At 45.5% G+C, this 22,551-nt stretch overlaps 1 protein-coding gene across 1 annotated transcript in view; it reads left to right on the plus strand.

Annotated features, from left to right (window-relative positions):
- The first annotated feature begins 407 nt into the window (after positions 1 to 407).
- setbp1 (SET binding protein 1) overlaps positions 408 to 22,551 on the plus strand; it is a 38,716-nt gene continuing 16,572 nt past the window's right edge. Inside the window, exons 1-2 of the mRNA XM_086206016.1 lie at positions 408 to 1,188; positions 8,637 to 9,231. Of these exons, the coding sequence (XP_086062142.1) occupies positions 8,797 to 9,231 (435 nt within the window). The 5' untranslated portion in view covers positions 408 to 1,188; positions 8,637 to 8,796. The remainder of the gene's footprint in view (positions 1,189 to 8,636; positions 9,232 to 22,551) is intronic.

Raw genomic sequence — 22,551 nt, forward strand, 5'->3', positions numbered from 1 at the left:
TTATCTTAAGATGAAGAAGCTGGATAGCTCATGATATTATGTAACTCATAACAAACAGCTTTATATATATATATATATATATATATATATATATATATATATATATATATATATATATATATATATATATATCATATCATATGAACATCAACTCGACTAACCAGTCCAGGTAGTTTCTGTGAGTTTAGCACATATTTAATTGTTTTGAAGCACAGACTGTTTTTAATCACGGTGCTTCCAGACATTCTTTGCATATCAAATTAATTAAAGTTAAGTACTAGGGCAGTCCCAGAGGATCAGGCCCTGGGAATCAGGAGGAGGCTGCTAAGGGAGACGCGCAGGGCGTGTTTGCTGCCAGGTGGAGGCGATCTCGCTCCTCCTCCCCTCTCTTCTCCTCTCCTCTCTGCTCCAACCAGACCTCTCAGTCTGTTGAGTGAGATCATTACCAGAGACTAGGCTCCGGGACCTGACATTCACCGTTCGGAAAAGCAGAGGAACACACACACACGCAGAGAGAGAGAGAGAGAGCGAGAGAGAGAGAGAGAGAGAGAGCTGATCTGATGCAACCGGCGAGGGAGAGCGACCTTTACCACCTCCTCCTGCCTCGGCTCCGCTGTCTCCTGTCGGCTGAAAGCGCGGTCTTGTGTCTGACATATGCCCGCTGGATTTAGGGTTGAAGTCGCTTGTTTTGGCTGCGGTAACTGCCCCCTCCTCCAACACCAACCGAGTAGCGGATTTGCGAGGGATCTGAACGCTGCGCAGCTCCCCGAGTGACCAGCGATCCTGCAGGGCACCGGAGACGCACTCTGCACCGGCGCGAGTCACTCCACCAGGGCCTCCAAAGACCTCCTTTCTATCAGAAATTGGACATAAGCTTGGATTTTCCCCCGTCTCCCCTTCTGTGCGGCTACCTTGCTTCCTGTCACCAGATCGACTGCAAATCCCATTTCGCTTTTTTTTTTTTCTCTCTCTCTCCCCTCTTCTTCTTTTCCTAAGCACCGTTGACGCCATTTTCCTCGGGGTTTTCTGTCAAAAATCATATCCATATATTCCGGGACCGTTTGACAGCTCCCCGGGAGGCTGTCATCTCATCCGTCGCTGGTGTAAAAATGTGTCTAAATGGATTGTAAATGATCGTGATAAAATATTTACACGTTAGAGCCGAGTGTGTGACAACATTAGACATGGGTAAGTACCCTTTGCCACATTCTACACCTGAATATACCCCTCCTGCAAATGTGTGCATCAATGTTGAATATTGCTCAGCTTTTAGCTATTTTGTCTGTGCTTATAAATATTTGAAATAGCTAACATGCCAACAAACATGCACGCACAGACCACCCGTCACTGTCACTATCCGTTATTACTATGTAATAACTTGGTAGTTAATCAAGCAAAACACACAATTATGTGAGTGATGCTCATCAGCTCGGATGTTTTGCTCCTGGAGTGGACCTCCTGCATCCTTGCTGACATTCCCTCTCCATCACATAACATCGTAGTCATGATGACATGCAGAAAGCAGGTTGTTGCTGCTTCAGCCTGTCATGTTTAGGTGTCTATCTTCATGCAACTCTTCGAACATGACGCTTTCGGCGTATGAGATGCTGGCGAAGAGTGAGCCAAAGTGCTGGTGAAGCTCATATGTGAAGAGTGTGTTTTCACTTTGCATTCACTCTGCTTTATTTGTACATTTGAAGCACAAAATCTGCACATCATTACCTCATCTTGGAGATCTGTACCTCATTGCGGGCAGTTGGCATGGGGGAAGTCAGGGTTCCATGTGGCTTGTGTTGTGTCAGAAGCGTTTAGGGCCAAAAGTGCCCATGCATGCTTTGGCTGTGTGGAGGATGGCGATGGCTGAACGTGAATGGCGGTATGCAGAGGTTATCAGACACTCAGTCACAACAACTGCTCTTGAAGATAAATAGACGAGCAGGATTCAGGTGGGTGAAGTGTGGAAAAATGTCTCCAGGATCAATGGGAATGAAGGCCTGCTATTAGACTCTGGAACAATTTGTCTGGAAGAGAGTCAATTGTAAGAGAAGTGCGTGACAAGGTGGATGGAGTTGAGAGACTGATAAAAGAGGTGATTCAGACACCATTGATCTTGTCTTGTTAACAGGTTTTAGGTTTAAACTTTGGCAGCATGTTGTGGTGTACGGAGCAGGCTGTTACCCCCCCCCCCCCCCCCACACACACACACACACATACATTAGGTAATGAGATGCCCATGCCACCTTTAAATTAAAGCATGAGAAATCGATTAGGTGCATCCCCTCCTGAGTTGGATACCTCGGGTCGAAATAGGATCACAGAGAAGGGGGTGGGGGTGGGGGTGGGGGTGGGGGATGTGAACGGGATCCAAGGACAAATCTAAGTGTTGGCAGGCACTCGCAGCAGAATATCAGCAGTGGATCACCTTTTGGCAGAGCACAGAGGGAGGGAGGGAAAAAAGGAAAGAGGTAGCACAGAGAAGAGAGGAGAGAACAGAGGTTGGGGGGGGGGTGGAGGGGGTGGGGGGGTGGAGAGGAGAGGGAGGAAGACAGTTGGGGAGTAGCAGAGGTGTTTTTGCTGACAGCCATTTTGTGGCTTCTCCTGCAGTTAAAATGGTTTAACATTCATCTGCTTGTGCCGGGGTAGTTAGGTGAGGATGGGTTTAGTGCTACCTGGCATATGGCTCCTCCAGACGAGCTGTGTGTGTGTGTGTGTGTGTGTGTGTGTGTGTGTGTGTGTGTGTGTATGTGTGTGTGTGCATGCTGCAGTTTTAAGGCCATCATCTTCTATTATGGCCAGCCCACACATGGTACTTTGTGTTTGTCCTGCTAGCTGAGCACACGCCTCTGGCATCCGTGCACTGACAGACGTGATCACTGGAGTGTCCACTGAGAGCCTCATAATGTTCACCAGAATAAAACTGATTAAGGCCTGATCTCTTCTCTGTTTTCTTACCCTGCTGATCTTCCCCGGTTGAGAGGGACAGCATTTCAAAACCTTGATACACTATGATGCTTGTATTTGTTTATGCTTGGATTTTTTTTTTAAAATAATTTTTGTTGTCATTTTTGTTTTCACCCCAATTGTATATCGCCTGTTCACCCCACAAAGTTGTTCTGGTTGGTTCTCGACCTGTTCTGCTGCTCTGGGATGTACCGTAACCACCGCTCTCCTCCTTCATCGCATGTGGAGTCATTGGTGGCGTCTTTGCACTTGATAGCGAGGAGTTTAACTGGTTGGCTCGAACAGCTGCCCCAAACCAACCAACCAGAGGAGGCTTTCGTCCACTGACCAGGGCACATACTCTCATCCACCGTCCCACCCGCAAACACGTCCAAGCCAGAGGCAACACAGGGAATTGAACCTGTGTAGGTAGACAACATAAATGGCCGCTGTTTTTAAACAGGTGGTCTGTAATACATGGAAGCAACATGATAATATGTAATGACATCTTACGATTAAATGACCAAAATCCACTCGAAATGTGGAGAATTTTCATTTCTGTTATTTTTTGAGGGTTGTTCTTCAAACATAAAGGTCTACAATAGAGTGAAACCACCAGAAACAACTGTGATACAGTCAGATTAAAACACACACACATTTGGGGTTTCCTTTTTTCTCTGGTGCATTGGTAGATGCCATCTTGCCTGTGATTCCCAGTGCATCCTGGGAGATTATGCTCACTTTGGACGATTTCTCTGACAAATATGTTATGGGGGCCAGATAGTGCCTGTAGTTCATCCTATCCCTCAATTCAAGAAGAATTTGGAGAGACACAACTCTATACATGATGGCACTAAATAAAGGGGCCTGGCTGAAATGTGGCCTCAAGGGGTGAATGGGGATTGGGCCTAAGTTCTTCACCTTGCTGAAGCAAAGAACCATCAGACATCTAGTTTGAAAACTTGGCACTTGCACCCAGTGGATATAGAATCCCTAAAAGCCTGGGGCCATTCCTCTTGATTTTTCTCCTGTCAGAAATTGGATCCTTCCAGGATGCTTGGTTTATGTGATTGCTCCTTCACTGAAGGGCTGAAATAAAAGAGGCAAAAAGAGATAAATGAAACTGAAAATGGCAGAGAGGCAATGTTCATCATCCCTCTGAGATACTCATCTACAGCCAGAGATGGTCGTGCCTCTACTACACTCTCATCAAAGAAAACGAGGGAAGGGAGGGGAAAAAAGACTCTTCACCTTGTGCAATCACACAGGCTTTTGGTGTGTGTGCGTGTGTGTGTGTGTGTGTGTGTGTGTGTGTGTGTGTGTGTGTGTGTGTGTGTGTATCTGTCTGCATGTGAGCTATTTGTGAGTCCACCTCAGGCACTGAGCTGCTGGGTATGCAGCCTTAAAAGGTTGTGTTTCTGCTGCCATCTCTCGCTCTCTCCCTCGGTGTTTCCCTCTCTCTCTCTCTCACACACACACACACACACACACACACACACACACACACACACACACACACACGCACGCACACAAACACTCTCTCTCTCACCCTGTTTTGTCTGTGTGTCCGTATCATTCCCCATCTGTATTTCATTATCAACGTTTTATCATAACAGTTTTCGTAGGACAAGGCAAAATGTTGGTGTCTCATTGACTGGCTTCCACATCCTGCTCAGGCAGTGTGACCTTATGCTATTTGAGAGGGAAGCTGGTTAGTGCTGGCAGTTTTGAGAACATAATAAAGCTATTTATGCAGTAAGTCTGGACTCTCACAATCACCCTGCTGTCTGAGGCTAGTAGAGGTGTGTATGTGTTTGTGTCAGTGTGTTTCAGGGAGAGAGAGGGAGAGAGAGGGGAGACAGTGAGGCTCGGGCTAGGCTAGGGAGGCCCGTGGAGGGGTCAGTCTTACATAAACTCTCAGCCTGTCTGCCAGTAACAGAGAACTAACACAGCTCAGGGCACCAAGCTGTGGGGGAGGAGGAACAGTCATGACCCAGCTAAGTAGTTTACACAGTAATAGTCCACGATGAAGATTGTACTAATTTATGACACCCTTCTGTTGTCATCCTGGTTAAAAAAGTCAATGTCTTTTTTTTTGCTGTGTGTGTGTGTGTGTGTGTGTGTGTGTGTGTGTGGGGGGGGGGGGGTTGGTGGTGGGGGGTGGTTGGTTGGCAGCTGTCTCTTTTTCCTGTCATTGTCCTCAGTCACATGACAGCCAGGGTGGCTTTCACACATGCCATGAGGGCGAGTCACCATGCTGACATTAGGGACAGGGAGGCTCCTGGAGGACCAAACAGGGTCATGTGGGCCCCGGCTGGGAATGAACTCCCTACCTTCTGGTTGTTCTTGTAAAATTTTGAATACTTTAAAGTTATTATGGACCAATTGCGGTGGTTTTGCATGTTTTGGCCCATTAAAGTCAAAATGTCTAAACTATATGTTACTGGAGGATTCTCCAAAGAGTTCCATGTGTTTTTTGACTGATTTCCTAGCTTCCAGGCAGCCAGTGGTTTCTCCTCATGTTAACAGGGTATGAAAATCATTTTGCAGAGGCTTGAAACTTTCCACACAAAGGTAATCTGTCAAACTTAACATTTAACTTATATTTGTGTTTCTGATCGATGTAACCCTTGTCATTGTGCGGTTCTGTGGTGAGGGGGGTCTGTTTTGAAAACCCTTCCTTGTGGAAGAGTGAAATAAGGAGGTTCTGGCATATGAGAATATAGACGGCCAGAAAAAGCAATACAAGTCCAATGTCAAGAGTTTCGGTTTCTTGTTTTTAAATATTCTGATGTCTTGAATGCACAAGAACAGTTCTCAGAACTTCTCAGTAATGATGGGCACAAACTACGCATTAAGAAGGCTGATTTGGGGTCTGCTTTGGCCCTCCTGACAATTGTGGGGGCAACTCAAGGCTGCTGGGAAATGATTATCTGCCCTTGTAATCTCGTAGTGTTAGGTGGTTGCAGATCCAATCTTAAACCTCCCAATCTGCTCACAAATCCATTTTGGCGACCACAATCATTTCAAATATGTTTCATATCTAGGATTTGAAATTGAGATCGATGCTCTTTGAGCAAGACCACAATAGCCAATGAAACGCAGTCACGGAGCAGGTGGACAGTATCGCCTGGCAACTGTACACACTGTGGCCATTAATGCTATTTTTAGCGAGTACTAGGGAGTATACAGTATTAATGTTGATAAGTATTTAAAGGAACACTAAAAACTCACCCCAGTTCAAGCGAAAGAACCGCAGTTACCACATCTACCTGAATTTTTTTTCATGCAGACGCATTTGGAACTTCTGCCTTTTTCGTCTTTTATTTTCTTACTGCTGAGCGTTACTACAGCAACTAGTTTTGTTTACATCTGCGCCCGAATGAGATCCCATGAGAGAGGTGACGTGAGGCGTTGCACTGCTCCCTCTGGTACGACAATCCTAATAAGTTCGTGGCATATGTTGGGCCATTGCTGTTAGATATTGAGGCGTGTGCGTGTTTTAGATAAACGGGAAGACCAACATCTTTGCAGATTCTCCTCTAGTGTATAATTCAACCAGATATTAAAACCTGTATTGGATTCTGTAGGGTGTCCAGCTTAACTCATTCATACAATGTACAGTAACAATGACGTCCTTGACACCTGTCCAGGGAGATCTCAAGCAGGCTTTGGGTTGCAGGTCATTCTACACTCTACTGGTTTCTTGGAAAATAACATGGCAAACCACTGTTATGGTGCCTGTCATGTACCCCTTTCCTGCAGATAAACCTACTAACAAAGGGGATTGATCCTGAACCCGTTGCTAATAGACACAGAGTGCTGTTTTTCAGATTTTTCCTGTTGAGTAATGGCGCACTTTCACGGTCAACGCACTAAGAAGTGTAAGGTGTTGTGTTGTTGGTGAAGCATCAGAGCCTCTTTTTCTTGTATACTCTTCAGTTTTATAGGAAGCAGCATAGAGGAAAGATACTTTTGCTCCAGTCTGTTTGAACATAGACGGGTTGACTTACCAGCGGAGGCAACAAGGTTTTAGTCCTTCCATGGTATATTGTTGCTAATGGAGAGCCAACTGCTTGTCGTACGGGGGTCTGAGTTTGGATATGCTGAAGGTGGGCTGTAAATTATCACTTTCACCAGGGTTTTGTGTGGACTTCTTTAGTGATTGGAGCTGAAGCTGATGAATACCCGAGTGTACTGCAGGGTCATTTGACCCAGGAGGGAATGCTGATTAAACCTTGCAGACAAAAGCCAGATGTTAGCAGGTGTTAGCATGTTTTTTTTGCTTTTTTTGGCCAGTTGAAAAGGGGCTATGCCTAACCCCTCTGGGACCTCCCAACCTACATAAATAAACCGCACGAGTCAGCTTTGAAAAACTGTAGATGTGAAACATTGTGGCTGAAGAGACGATTTGTAACACCTAACCTTGATCTAGTCCACAAAAGCAGTACAAAAATGACCGTTCATCCTTGTTCCGCCCCAAGCTTGGACAGCCTCTTTATCTGACGAGTTCGTTGAAATCTTGTTGTGGATTATGATTATTCAATCACACTGTAAGCATGTGCTGTGAGGCCTGTTGGGTGTTACGATGGAGATCAGCTGTTTGTACAGTAGCGTGGGCTGGTACAGGACTGCACACGCGTCTAATGGGTTAGAGGTGGTTAATACCCGGTAAACATTTGTGCTCTCAGCTCATTGTGGAGCAAAAGCTTTTACTTGAGTCATGTCGACAGGTAGTGGTCTGGTGTGGGTTCACATCAGTGTAAATGGTGTCAGTCGAAGCCTGGTGTGTGAGACAGCATTCCCCACTTCTAGCTCAGTCATGCCTCATGTCATATTGACTGATGGGATTCCCTGGAGCTGTAGTGAGAAGTGTAGTCCAGTGTTTGTTTTGGTAAGCCTGTGTAAGTTATATGTGTCCGTGTGAATATGTAATAAAATCTGTGCCTGCATGCACAATAATCCTAAAAGGAAAACCTGAATCCCCTGAGAAATGGCTACCACAACCTTTTCTCTAGAAGGCAGAAATAGCAGCAGGGGTGCAGCAGAAGTGTACTCTGTGACAGCAACACTGTCATTTGTATGTGTATTTATGTGTATAGGTTTTTTTTTTTCATGCATGTGTGTAGAAATGCCCGTGCATGCATGCATGTGTAAAAAAGTTCAGACGCTGGTTTTTCCAGACCAGCTCGTAAACCACATCTGGGGAAAGAATTTAGATTCCTTCCCTCCGTCTTTCTCTGCTGCCTTTCCTTTTCCCCGGTGTGATTCCCTCCCTCTTTCCCTGATCTCCTGAAAAAAAAAAAAAAACAGAAGTCAGCTTCTTTGGGTTTTTTTTTCTTTTCTGTCTTGTGTCCTCGGGGTAACTTCAGTTCAGTTTTAAAGCAGAGAGAAGGAATGTCTTATTTTGCTGATCACTTGCATAGCTTTGCTTCAGATGTGTAGGGACAACAGTGGGAGGGCAGATTAGCAAAGAGTGAGTAAAGAAGAGAATAGGCAGAGAGGGGTTTGTTTTTGTATGGTTGAAAATGCAAATGTGAGTGTGGCAGGGCGCTTGCACAGCTCTGTGGTGAGCTTGTGTGTTTATCTTCGTGCATAACAGGCAGCTAATGATGATGCTAATGAAAGGGAAGTAGCACTGGAGTGGAAGCCATTTTTCTCTTCTTTGACTCATCTCTCACCTGCTCTCTTCTCAGATTGTCCCTGGCTTCACTGTGTTTCTGTGGGACAACCAACCCAACCTCAGTAGCTGACTGACAACAACCCACCAGCCTTCAACAGACTTCTGTTCTCTATATTCCAATTGGCTGGCTGCCACAGCTTCCCCCATCCTGACTGGCTCTGGCGGAAGCGTGGATGGAGCCAAGGGATCTGGTTGGCTCGGCCCGACCCAAAGAGGCGGAGTTACAGGGAGGCAGGGTGGAGCAAAATGAAGAGGACCGAGAGGGAGCAGGAGGTATCGGCTTGGCGCGAAGTGATGATGTGATTAACGGTGGCATCAGTGAAGGGGAGGGGCTAGAGGAACAGGGGGAGGGGCTTCTGGAGGAGCAAGAGTTCTCCATCAAGGAAGCGAGTTTCCAGGAAGGAAGTCTAAAGCTGAAGATACAGACCACCAAGCGCACCAAGAAGCCCCCCAAGAGCCTTGAGAACTACATTTGCCCACCGGAGATCAGGATGACCATCAGACCTCCAGTTGGAGATGGCAAAGGGGGACGGCAGGGAAGAACAGGAGGTGGGGCAGGAACAGGGCGTGGCCAGAAGGATGACGAACGAGGACCCCCCAGAAAAAGGGTAAGTGGCCATTGACTGATGTTTATTATTTTTTCAACCTTAGGATTCTGTAGGAATGAGCTACGTTTGGGGTGTGATTGTTTGACAAAGCTCCAACAGCACACCAGTGACAGCTTCTCTGCTCTGCGTGCAATCAAACGCCTACATTCTTTTCCCTACATTTTTCCACAACAGATCGGGCAAAAGTGAAATGTATCATGAAATGTTCATATGCACATATTTGTTCTAAAACACCAGTCTAAAAAAAAATAAATGCCGGGTGCAAGGAGTAACAATTAACCCTCAGGCATATCCTCCCTTCTGTAAGACTAAATTGAGGGCTGAAAAAGTCCTGTGGCGTGCAAGAACAAATTTGTGCACAAGAAAATACTTGAAAAAGGCCCATTATGTTGATATGTGGCTATGGATTGTCTCAACTAACATTTTAATTCAATTTAAAAAGATATTTGCATTTTATTTTGGATGAACTGTCAGGTTTATTATGATTTAAGTTGGTTGCAGAGAGACTGAGACATCGACTGCTGGTTTGGATTGTCTTTTAACAAGAGTGCAAGCAGCGCAGTGGTGTGGGTTTTTTTCTGTCTATCAGTCGGAAATTAAAAGCAGAAGAGGGAGAAATAAAAGGACACAGACTGGGTCTGTTCCTTGGCTTGTTCCTGGCAAACCAAAGTGCCTAAAATGTTTGAGGCATTTGTTGTACATTTCTATGGACATTTGGAAACTATCAGGTATTATGTAAGTATAATAATATGTCATGGACTACATGCAAATGAGGAGCCTATTTGTTTCCATTTAAAAAAAATATGGCCACATGTGATTGGACCTCAGTGCATCCCTCAGTGCCCAGCAGTGGTGAAGGAAGTGCAAAGTTCCTTCACTCAACTAAAAGTAGAAATACCTAGAAAAGTCTCCATTCAAAATTGTACTGAAGTAAAAGCAGAGAAGTATTTGATTTTTAGTTTACTTAATTATCAAAAGTAAAAGTACACATTCGACACGATATTTGTGTATTTTAGTACTTAAAACTGTTTAATCCCCTAACCATTGATGTACATGCTAAAATTCAACTGCGCGTTGAAGTTGTGCAGCTCTGATTGTTTCTTCTTGAAGTTGGGAGGCTTTAAGTTTGAAACTATACACTCTTCATCAGGTCTTACCACGTTTAGTGTTTAAAAACTTTCATTTCAAAGTAACACGTAACTGATGTGTTCAGATAAATGTTATATCCTCTGAAATGTAGTGCATTCAAACCACAAATTCTACTGTCCCCCAAAATTTTAATATTCAAGTAGAGTACAGATACCTCAACATTGTACTTTAACGCAATATTTGAGTAAAAGTACTTAGTCACTTTCCTCCACTAAGGTCTGGACAGGGCCCCCTCTAATGACCACGCCCTCTGTCGTACCTCTCGCTTTCTCTCTGTCTTGTTCAGTAGCTCCTTTCCCTGCTTGGTTACACAGGGTCAAAGTTTGCTGTGTAATTGAAACCAGTCATGGAGATCATGGTGACACACACACACACACACACACACACACACACACACACACACACACACACACACACACACACACACACACACTCGAAGCTGAGAATAGGGCTGACATAAGCAAGTGACAGCTGGTGTCTGCTCTCTCCATTTGTGGTCATACTCAGAGACCTTTGAGGTTTCCTCTACTCACCTCTCCTCTTCTCTCCTCTCCTCTCCTCTCTAATGAAATCAGCTCCTATGGGTCACACCCCTTCCACACCCTTTCCACCCCCCTCCATTGCACCCTTTACACTCGCGCTGGTGTTCAGTGTGTGTGACACTGTGTATCTACAGGCCCTTGGGGGAATCAAGTGTTTGCAGAGTGTGTTGACCTACACAGTGGTGTGTGTGTGTGTGTGTGTGTGTGTGTGTGTGTGTGTGTGTGTGTGTGTGTGTGTATGCGCGCCCAAACCTGACTGCCATCTCAATGTCACTGAGCTCGACAGGCCCTGCAGGAAGAAACGTGTCACGCAGTCGGCTGATGCTGGTTTGATTCTGCTGTGCTTCAGTCTCGTGGCTTCAAGTCAGATTTAGTGAACTCGTAAAAGTGGCAAGATTGTCATTTTTACAAGTGACCTACTGTCACATGCATCTCCACTCTATGTTCATGTTGGGCCAACGTGGAGGAGGTGTGTGGATGATTTACTGCACTGTGGGTTGTTGCATAAACCCATCATCATGTGTGGGTTACTGTTGATGTTGTTCACATGGCTAACCAAACTTTTGCTCACTGGTCAAGTAAAAATACCTAATTAAGGCAAGAAACAGTCCTATTTTATTGGAAATATTAACTCCATCAATGGATAACGGAAAGTAATGCAGTCATTTGGAAGCTGTGTCCACGCTTATGAGCCTGTATAGTAAACTTGGAATGTAGGCACAGGCATTTTCATCATTGTGCATCGTCTGTTGAGAAAAATATACGATTTATGGGCTTTTACAATTGCTTGTGATGCGTGGAAAAGAAAAAAACTTTCAAATTCTCAATGTGTTTTGCAGTTCAAAATGCATCTTTTTTTTTTTTAAATCCGTAAATATCGGTTATCAGCCAGGTCAGTTGTAAAGCACGAGATATGTGGAAAAAAAACAACATTATCACTAATAATTACCCTAATTCAGCTGTCATCCGAGCTGAGGAAGTTGTAACACTCACACCTGGAGGACCTGGAGTTGTAAAACATTTGGCATTTTTATTTCAAATTCAATTGAATAATCCATTCAAGTAAATAGTCACCAACTAATGCCAAACAACTAGGTGTGGCTAGCTCTAATTACATGTATGCTACAACAACATCTACCAGGCTTTTGAATGGGAGTAGAACTACCATGTTTTAAATCCAACATAATGAAATAATTGTCATCAAAGTCTGAATGGAGCAGAATTGGAAAGAGAGCATATGTTAACAGTGGATTTCAAGGTCATCGGTAGCCACGACTTCAGCTACTTCTCTCCAGCTGAGAGAGAGAGCGAGAGAGAGAGAGAGAGAGAGAGAGAGATGTGAGTCTAAAGAACGCCTGACAAGCTGCCACCTTTCTCTAATTAAAGAAGGAAGATAAATCCATGTTTACAAGGAAAAGGAATCCAGCTTTCTTTCTTTATGTATCAGTGAATAAGCTGAAGGTTCTGAACTGAGATGTCTGGGCAGCTGGGCCTAATCGGTCCCCCGTTCGGACTGCCACCGCCATGGTATGATTGACAGAGGTTGTCATAGTGACAGGGGCGTCAAGCTGGTCCCCATTGAGGTTTAGGGAGGGGAGGGGATCAGAGGATGTGTTGGTGTTGATTCAGATCAGTTTCAAGCCTTCATCCCCTATACTCTGTCCCTCACCAACCACCCCCCCACCCTCTGCTCCCCACTCACACATGCTTTCCCTCCATCCACTCATCACCTGCCACCCCAAGGGTGTAATACAGGCAGGCTCACTGGAGAGGAACGGGTTAAGGAGAGAGGCTGGGCTCTCTCTCTCTCTCTCTCTCTCTCTCTCTCTCTCTCTCTTCTCTTCTCTTCCAGTGTTTGTGTGTGTGTGTCTGTGTGTGTGTGTGTTGAGGTTAAATACTCTCTTTGTGGTGTGTGTGAGGCTGTGTGTCAGGACGGGGGGGGGGGTGGAGGGGAGGGGAGCAGATGGACAGCCTCTCTGCTCTCTATTGTATTGTGTCCACATCTACTCTCTCTCTCTGTCTCTCTCTCTCTGTCTCTCCCTCTTTATCTTTTATCTGAACCTCTTTCTCCACTTTATCCCCCACTCTTTTCTCCCCTCGTGTCTTCCTCTTTTCACTCACTCTTTTTTCACCACTCTCTTCCTCCCTCTTTCACCCACTGTTGTCTTGTAGCAGATGGCAGCGTGGGGCAGCAGCAACAGAGCAGAAGCCAGAGTGTGAGCAGAAGATGGGGAGAAGAGAAGGGGGTTGTGGAAAAAGGAGGAGGAGGGAGGGAGAGGGGGAGGTGGGGGTCAGGCATATGGAGAGCCTGGTTAAGGGGCCCTCTCAGAGGGAGTGTGTGTGTGTGTGTGTGTGTGTGTGTGTGTGTGTGTGTGTGTGTGTGTGTGTGTGGTACTGTGGTGAATACAAGAGGGGGAGAGGCAGGATACAATAGATGTCCATTAATATAGAGATTTGACTCTAATAGACAGGGAAGGGGAGAGGCAGGCAGATAAGTAAGCAAACATGTAAAATGGCAGAAATAAAGACATGGAAATGGCGTTTTCTGTCTTTAGCCAAACAGACGACCCCCCCCCCCCCCCCCTAAAAAACAAAACAAAACCAAAGAGTGTTTGGGTCGTTCTGGAAGAACACTAACAGGGCTGGGTGATATGACATCAAATATCAGATTCATATTATACTATACACATTTTACTCCATTCTACTAGATTTTTGCCAAGCTTGGTACTGTAAATATTCTGAAGTATTAAAGTGACGATGCAAACCAAATGAACTCTTACGAGAACGACTCGGTAAATGTTTTAAACGTCAGTTTTTTGTATGCCTTTTGCTTTAATGCCCAGCACTGGCTGATGAAATTGTAATTTTCATTTCAAGGGCTGCACAATTTGGAAAATATATGTAATTATGATCATTTGGACCCATATTACAAATGCGAGTAGATTCATGGATGGAATCATCATTCTTATATGATTATTCACATTTGAATTGAAAGCCACGTTGAAATGATGATTTTTGTAGGGATCTGTACCAAACTAAGAAGTTGTCTTGGAGGACTTCTCTGCAGCACAATACTTTAGTTTGACACATTCTGCCTTTAGCAAACTGTGATTTTAATAAAAAGATTACTTAACTGCGTTAAACTTCATATTCAATTAAAATGCAATTAACTGCCCAGCCCGTTGTCGTAAATGTGGAACACGCTGCATAAGGAAGTGTGAGATCTCCTCCTGTCATCATCATAGCAGGCGTATATAAACGGGAGGTTGAATGAGCAGGCGCTGTGTGTCAGGGGACAAACCCACACACACGCATAAATGGGATATGATGGTCTTCCCTTCTCTGTCTCCAGCTGACATCACACACATGCTGAACGTCCTCTCACACACAGCTCTTTGTCTGGGCACGCTGTGTGTGTTTGCAAGATGAATGCGTGTGTTCTAACGGATTGGATCCTGGGTCAACCACTGCATCACTCTTCCAGACACACACATGCCCACACACACATAGATGCACAGTTATCGGTCCAGTGCCTACACGCGGGGGAGCGTACGCAAGCTAAATGCATCCACTCGCTTTCCCTCTTGCTGCCCGCCTTTCTCCCTCTCACACATACACACACTCAGACAAAAAACACACTCACAAATCATGTTGAGCGGTGATTGCAGTTAGAGAGAGTGTTTTCCTGGTTATCTGTCCAGTTCTCTGGACGCACCAAATGTGGCTCTTAATCCATTTCACTATCTGTGGGGAGAGATAAGCCAGAGCTTTTCCAGGAGTCCAGGCCAGTCTGTGTGTTGTTGTTGTTGTGTGTGTGTGCATGTGTTTGTTAGTGGGTGTATGTGCAACCCTGATGCTAGACACACACTTATCTTGTCTTGACAGCCCCTCTGCTCGGTGGTCCCCCTGGCTATGTATGTGTGTGTGTGTGTGTATGTGTGTGTGTGTGTGTGTGTGTGTGTGTGTGTGTGTGTGTGTGTTGCTGCTTGGTGGTCTCCCAGCAGTGTTTGGGATTATTATGTGTTAGTCGAGTGCATTCACAAGGAAATTAATGCTGCCACAGTTGCCACGCCAAGTGTGTGTACATGCAGCATGCGCACATGGGTTGTGTGTGAAATGGTTAGCCTTTTGATGCAAGCTTTTTCATCCCTGGCTGAGATGGCGGTTGGTGACCTGAGGGACTTGATGAGCTCATAAAATAGGGCTGTGTGTCAGTTTGTGTGTCACTTTGTATGTATATGTGTGTGTATGTGTTTGTGTGTGTTTGTGTGTGTGTGTGTGTGAGAGAGAGAGAGAGAGAGAGAGAGAGAGAGAGAGAGAGAGAGAGGGAGGTGTAACCACAGAAGACAATCCTGGACTGATTTATGAATGTGTGTGCTTGAGAAATGATCACCTTTAATATGGCCTGACTAAACTGTCATTTTGGACACTTTTTGGCGTCTGTTATGTTGGAGGAAAGAACCAGACTTTTATTTGTGTGTGTGTGTTTGTGTGTGTGTGTGTGCATGTGTGTGTTTGTGTGTGTGTGTGCATGTGTGTGTGCGTGTGTGTGTGTGTGTGTGTGTGTGTGTGTGTGTGTGTGTGTGTGCAGCCTCAGTTTTTAGTCTTGAGAGCGAGAGCTGGGAATGCTTTTAAGGGGCGTTTCCCCGTGGTTGAAGGGGGATGGGACATGTGTATGTATTGACTGTGTGTGTGTGTGTGTGTGTGTGTGTGTGTGTGTGTGTGTGTGTGTGTGTGTGCATGTGTGTACGCATGCTGGGGAGGGGTGAGTGATTTAGCACTGCTGAAACACCAGCTGTCCATCTGTGTCTGACCCGCATACACACCCTAAACACACTTGAAACACACACATGTACCAATACGCCAACTGATACACGCACACATACACACAAACACTGACTACTAAGCACAAGTATTCCTTCGTACTGCTGCTGCAGTGTAGCAGTGTATCCACAAAATATGACTCCGAAAGGTCACTCCAAGCAAGCACACTCACAAGCGCCCACACACACACACACACACACACACACACACACACACACACACACACACACACACACACACACAGAGTCACACAAAGGAACGCTAGAGACTGGCTGAAGAAGAGATGAACTTTGACCCTGCTGGACATTCAGAAGCTTAGGTGATCGCTGGACTCCACAGTTGTATAAGCCTCAGCGTCTGGCAGTGTGTGTGTGTGTGTGTGTGGGTGTGTGTGTGTTGTATTGTCTGTTTGTGTGTGTGGGTCAGGGTTGAGACAACTGGAGTCTGGCCTTTGCTTTCTTACCCTCAGGGCTGGATTTGGTGTGTGTGTGTGTGTATGTGAGAGCGAGGGAGAGAGAGTGAGTGTTTGTGCGTGCGTGCGTGTATGTTTGTCCTGACCATTTGCTAGGAACTGTAGCTAATTTCTCAATCAGACACACACATACCATCTTCACTATCCATCCTAAAGGTCAAGCCCTATTCATTCACTATTGTGTCCAGTCCCAGTGGGTCGCTGCTCCTCTTCCAGGCAGATGTAGGCAGATTATAACAGCCAGATGAGCTCAAGGTACGTTTTAATGACGACCTGAGGAAGCGACTCGCACTTAAAGAAAGAGAGCAGCGTCCATTAAACATGAAGACCTTCACGTTGTGGACTGATATTTCACAACTACCACCCCCCTCCCCCAAAAAAAACCCAAAACCAAAAAAAAAGGCAGTTGAAAATGGCAAGATGCATCACAGCTGATACCGAATTTCACACCAAAAGAACTCATTCTTTTACAAAACACGAAAAATTGGGATGTTTTTGCTGTGAGAAGTCACCCTTCAACTGTAAGACAACTGAAAAGCCAAAATTTAAGTGGTCCTGGTTTTGATATCGTCAGTTTCAGTGGGGACTCTATAAAAGATGTAAACAGGCCTGGGTTTGTTTTCTTTTGACAGCGGTTGACTCTGATTCGCATAACTGTGGGATTGTCTGGAGGGCGGCCATGTTTGATGTCCTTTGCGGCGAAGGATGATGTTGAGTCACAGCATCATACGTTTCTGGTGGCTTTTTCGTTAGTGTGCTTCCATCATGCTGCTGCCTCTGTGGTTTGTCAGTTTGTGTGTGTGTGTGTGTGTGTGTGTGTGTGTGTGTGTGTGTGTGTGTGTGTGTGTGTGTGTGTTTGCGCATGCATAAGTGTGTATTTGTCAGAGTCTATTTGGTGGTTTTGAGAGGAGGTCCAGCAGGGATTGAAGGGGGGGGGGGGGGTTGAAGAAGGGGATGATGCAGAATCGGGGGCAGTATTGACTTTCACTGTGTCTCACTTGAAGCGTAAGTGTGTTTGTCAGTGAAATCTGATGTCCCCATCAGCTGTCTGCAAAGCATCTGTCAGGAGAGATGTGTACGTGTGTGTGTGTGTGCGCATGTTTGAGTGTGTGTGTGTGTGTGAGAGCGAGAGAGAGAGAGAGAACCGTGGACGATGGTATCTAACACTGCCTCTAAAATCCAATACCATAATCATTCACAACTAACATAATTTCTTGCTAAAATGATTATGTGGTCAATTGATTGTATGACACAAAATCAACTGCAGTTTCAAGAATTTTTATTTTGCGCAATTATCAAGTGAGACAGCCTCCAAAGTGCTTATGTGGTTATGTGTCTTTTTTTGTTTCCTACCATTATGAAATTAAAGGCATTTTGGCTGCCAGTCATATTACAAGGGAAACCTCAGAATGTCGTTGTGATAGATATTTTGCATCATGTCTGACATTTGGTAAACTCTAGTATAAACATCCTATTCTAAATGCAAGAAATCTTTGTCTCTATCTTTGTCTGCGGGTTGATTATCTGGGTCTGCTGGTCTCGGGTCAGTACTCTGTCTGGATGTCAAATCATTTAGAGGGATTTTTTTGCTGTCACACTACCCCAGGGCCCTTCAACAACAGGCGCTGCTTCAGATAAAGGGGCGGGGCATGACAGTCATGACATCACATTATAATTGGATATTGTGTGATTTCACACAATGATCCCAACCTTCAAACAACGGGCAGTGCTCTAGTTTCATCAGTCAAAAACATAACGGAGAGATGTTTTTATATTGAAAACAATAGTTGTTTTATCTTTGGAATCTTTTATTGTCAGTTTGCCCTCGTAAATTTACCCTTATGTCACGCTTGTCATCACATTTAGAATGAGGTTCAGCATGAAATACATTTGAAGTTCGATGACACTTGGAACATGACTGACGACTCTCGGCTCTAAACTTTAGCAATATAAAATCATGCAAGCTATTAAACATCCAGGATTTTTTTTTTTCGACGTTTAACTGTGTGTTCCTGTGGGTCATTCTGTTCATTTCTTTGGCTTTGTCAAGTAATCCGTCTGCGGCTCTGTTTGTTTATACTCCTTATTTCGTAAGGACAACTTCAGACATGAATAAATGATATAATTGTGTCTGTCCGTCCCTCCGTCTGTATGTCTGTCCCTTGGGGCAGCTCAGACTAAACAAACAGCTGTGTCTATGAGGCAGGGAAGAGTCACAAGGGTCTTGTGTTTAGTGGTCCCTTTCAACGCATACACTCACACGCGCGTGCGCACACACACCCACACACACACACACACACACACCCTCACACACACCCTCCCAAATGCCCTGTGCTCCTCATCTTTTACCTGCCCTGCTCTGTTGCATTTTTGCCCCCTTGTGTTTTTCAGCCCCTCTTGCTATCTCCGTCAGTGCTCAGTGCAACACCGCCCGCTTGCTTGCTTTCAGACTGGGAGGAATGCCACTCCGTGTGACCTCTCACCTACAACGAGGAGGGGTGCCGTTTAAAACAAGGGAACGGAGGGGGCAGCTGCAGTCATGTGCCCGGGCCTGGAACGACACACACACATCCACACAAACTTCCTAGGTTGTTCGTAAAAAATACACTCACTTATATTCTTGCAGAAATGCGGGGATGCAGTTCTAGATGTTGTGTACTGCTTCCCCCACTTCTCTTTGTGACTGTCTGAGAAAGTGTAGGATGCTGCTTTGGTCCCAGTGTGTGTGTGTGTGTGTGTGTGTGTGTGTGTGCGTGTGTGTGAATGAGTAAGTGGAGTGCAGCCTCACACAAAGCCGTTATTGTTGGTGTGAGGGGGCCTGAGGGGAGGCGGGCAGTCTGATTGGTTAAGACTATTGTGTCTCACTTTGCCAATTCTCCCTGTCACTGAGGATGTCATTACAGTGGCTCTAACTCGCTGTCATTCCCGCTCGCAGGCCTGAGATCAGCCGAGGACTTGAGAGATTGGGGGATGTTCCGAGATATGTAGAAGCAACGAAAGAAACTTTTGAGTTCACACACTAGAAGTAACAGTTGACATATAATTAATTATAATTCCTCTCTCAGTCGTTTATGAGCACAACTCAGAACAAATTAAATTGAGCTGGAAGTCGTCTCACAATACCTACCTACTGAAATTTGGGGATTTCAGAACACCGAGTAGTCGCCTGGATTTCAGACCACAGCAAGAAGCTCTGCTGTGCTCTCTTGACTTGCTAACACTAGCAAGTTTCACTGTACCCCAGTGAAAACCTTGCTGCCTCCATAGAGTCTCTCTACAAATCCACTCGCAGACTTTTTGCTGCACCTTTCGCAAAACAGCAAATTTGGAAATGGAGACAATTCAGAGTGACTTTGGCCTTTTATCAGCAATTAGCAACAGCTTATGTGTTTCTGCAGCAGTGAAACATACAGGTCATGTTGTACTTTAGTGTTGAATATAAAACATAACTAACTAGACAGTGGGGGCTTCGCTTTTACAGACCACTGTTTGCCAGAGAGGAAGTGTTTAATTTCAGCGCAGCTTCTGTCTTGAATTACCCATCATTCCACACAGGAAGTCATCCCTTAGGATTTAGAGCAGCTCATTGGCTGTTAATTGTTTCCTGTTGTACAGAAGTGGCATGATTGGGTCATATGGTGCACAGAGAACAACGCTGTCCTTTGGTTGTACACACCACTTTGTGTTTGTGTGGGCATGATTTTGTAATTTATCTCCACAAGCACCTGTATTGATTTGACTAAATTTCTATGTATTTATGAGGCACTTGAACACCTGTGTGTATATTTGTGTGTGTGTGTGTGTGTGTGTGTGTGTGTGTGTGTGTGTGCGCGCGCGGCTGTCCCTGTGTGCATGTGTACTTATCCTTTGTCTTGAGCATGTGTGGTAGCTGAACTGCATAATGTTTGGCAGTGATGAAAGGAAACAATTGGTCCATAATCACTGTGTAATAATTACTATGAAAAAAATCTATTATGGTTGTCAGTGCTGCTCACTAGCGGGACACATGTATGCCTGCACACATGAACACACACACACCCATTAATGCTAATAGCCGGGATTAGATGTATACTTTGTGTAGCATGTAGATTTGTGTCATTACTGAGCATGAGAAAACCTCCAATAGGGGCCTAATAACATGCTTCGGTTCAGCCAATCACGGGCTTTTGTTCAGATTGAGTCATCTACATGTGAGTGTGTCTGAAGAGAGTGTGACAAGGAGACTCTTGGGTGCTTCGTTTCTATCTTTAGGAGCACTCCAATCTGCAGTATTACTGCTGTAGACGTAGGAGGGAACATTTTACTGTGGACCTACTGCTGTGCATTAAATCTGGTCTCTGCTTTATAGTCAGCTGAAGTATAAATGTACCGTTGATGGAATGCTTGATCAGGCAGCAGGAAAGGTACAGTAGAAGAACTCAATAGAGAACACATCATTTTTGGCCCTAACATTAAAGTCCTTTTTTTTCTGAACTGTGGCTGTGGGGAGTTTTAGATTTGCAGCTGAACAGTGGAAGTTTTGAATGGAGCCCAATTTCCAAACTTTCCCACCCAACTTTCCCAGAAGATGCTTTAGCTGGCACGGATGCCACCAGATCTAAGATAGTAAAGCGTTGGCTGAGGCACAGGAGTGAAAACAGACACACATACACACTTTTAGGCAGCGGGCCTGATCCCAGTGACTGTCCCACCTTGACACCCCCTCCTCTTTCCTCCTCCTTCTCCTCCCTCTTTTCTCTCCCCTGCTGTGGGTCTCCTCAGGCGCATGAATGGAAGTCTTTATTCCCGGGAGAACTGGTGGGAAGAACGAGCGAACGGGAAACAGGGATGGGGGGTGGGAGTGGGGGGCGGGTTGTTGTTGTTGGTGGTGGTGGTGGTGGTGGTGGTGGCAGGGAGGGATGGAGGGGGAGGTCTGTGAGAGTGGCCGCAAGATCAACACAGTGTTACAGCTCCTCTTTTTTCCCCTCTATCACTTTTCCCTCCTTTTCTTTACATACACACTATCCTCCCTCCTCCCCTTCCCTCTTTTTCTACCCATTTTAAAGTGCTGTGGACACAAAGCAGTGTTAGTATTCATGGTGTTTGTTTGCAGAGGAGCAGTGTGTGTGTGTGTGTGTGTGTGTGTGTGTGTGTGTGTGTATAGCTGTCAGAAACACGGATCACAGAGACGCAGCGCTCTGAATGGAGCTGGAGAGAAGCGGGCATGTGGGGGGGGGGGGGGGGTTGGGTGGTGTTGGTGGTGGTGGTGGTGGGGTGGGGGTGGGGGGGGCTGGTGGTTCCCACTGGGGGAGAATGGTCAGCTCCAGAGAAGAAAAAGGAAGAAGAAAGGAGGGATGAGATGGGGAGGGAGGAAGGGCATCGCTCAAGGCCACAGGGGCAGAGGGAGACAGCATCATGTCAAAGTAAAGGAGAATATGTGTGAGAGTGTGTGTGAGAGTGTGTGTCTGTGTGTGTGACATGGAGAGAGAGAGAGACAGAGAGAGAGAGAGGATCATATCAATGATAAGGTGTCTAGCTGTAAACGGTTCTAGGCACCTCACTCCTTGTTTTTCTGCTGCTCCGCTTCCTCCCTCCCTTTTTGCCGCTCTCATTCTTTCAGTAACACCCCCCTCCCCTCCATTTCTCCCTCTCTCTCACTCTGTGCCTCTCTCTCTCTTTCTCTTTGTGTGTCTGTCTGGACAGCTGCCCAGTTCCATACACAGGGAAAAATGAAACACTCTAACCACCGGGCGTGCTGCCAAATAAAGGGCTGCGAAAAACTATTTGAAGGGCAGCGTGTTTGTGTGTGCAAGTGTGTGTATGTGTTTGTGTATATGTTTGCCAGTGTATATGTGTGTATATGTGTTCTAAGTTGTTAGATTTGGGTGTGCCTGTATAGGGTGTTCTTTCCTAGTGTGCTGGTGTAGCCAGAGTGCTCTGACTGTGAGGGAAAAGTTCCACTCGGAGTTTCAGTTTATTCAACAGTGGAAAACAAGAGTCTGCAGGAGAGCAAAGGATGGGAGGGGCGGTCACATACCTCCCCTCATGTCAAAATGGAGGAGAGAGGAGCGCAACCTTTCACATCCAGATCTCTGTTTACCGCAGCCTGCTGAGTTACATTTACACACACATTCGTCAGAAAATATATGCTGACTCATTTGACTCATCTGGTGATTGCAGCACTTAGTCACTTATCATCCATGACCTCCTCCTCTGCACTCTGACCTTATCTGATGGTTACATCACCAGTGGAAAGGAATGTTCCCAGCTCCATATCTTCCCGCATTCAGGTGCAGGAGAGCCTTTGTGTGACATGTTGTTACAGTGCTGACCCAGATGAAGACATCCTAGAGA

The sequence above is a fragment of the Aulostomus chinensis genome, chromosome 6 (genome assembly GCF_037954235.1).
Source record: "Aulostomus chinensis isolate RoL2024-O1b breed Wild chromosome 6, RoL_Achi_v1.0, whole genome shotgun sequence".
In the NCBI taxonomy this organism is placed as follows: Eukaryota; Metazoa; Chordata; class Actinopteri; order Syngnathiformes; family Aulostomidae; genus Aulostomus; species Aulostomus chinensis.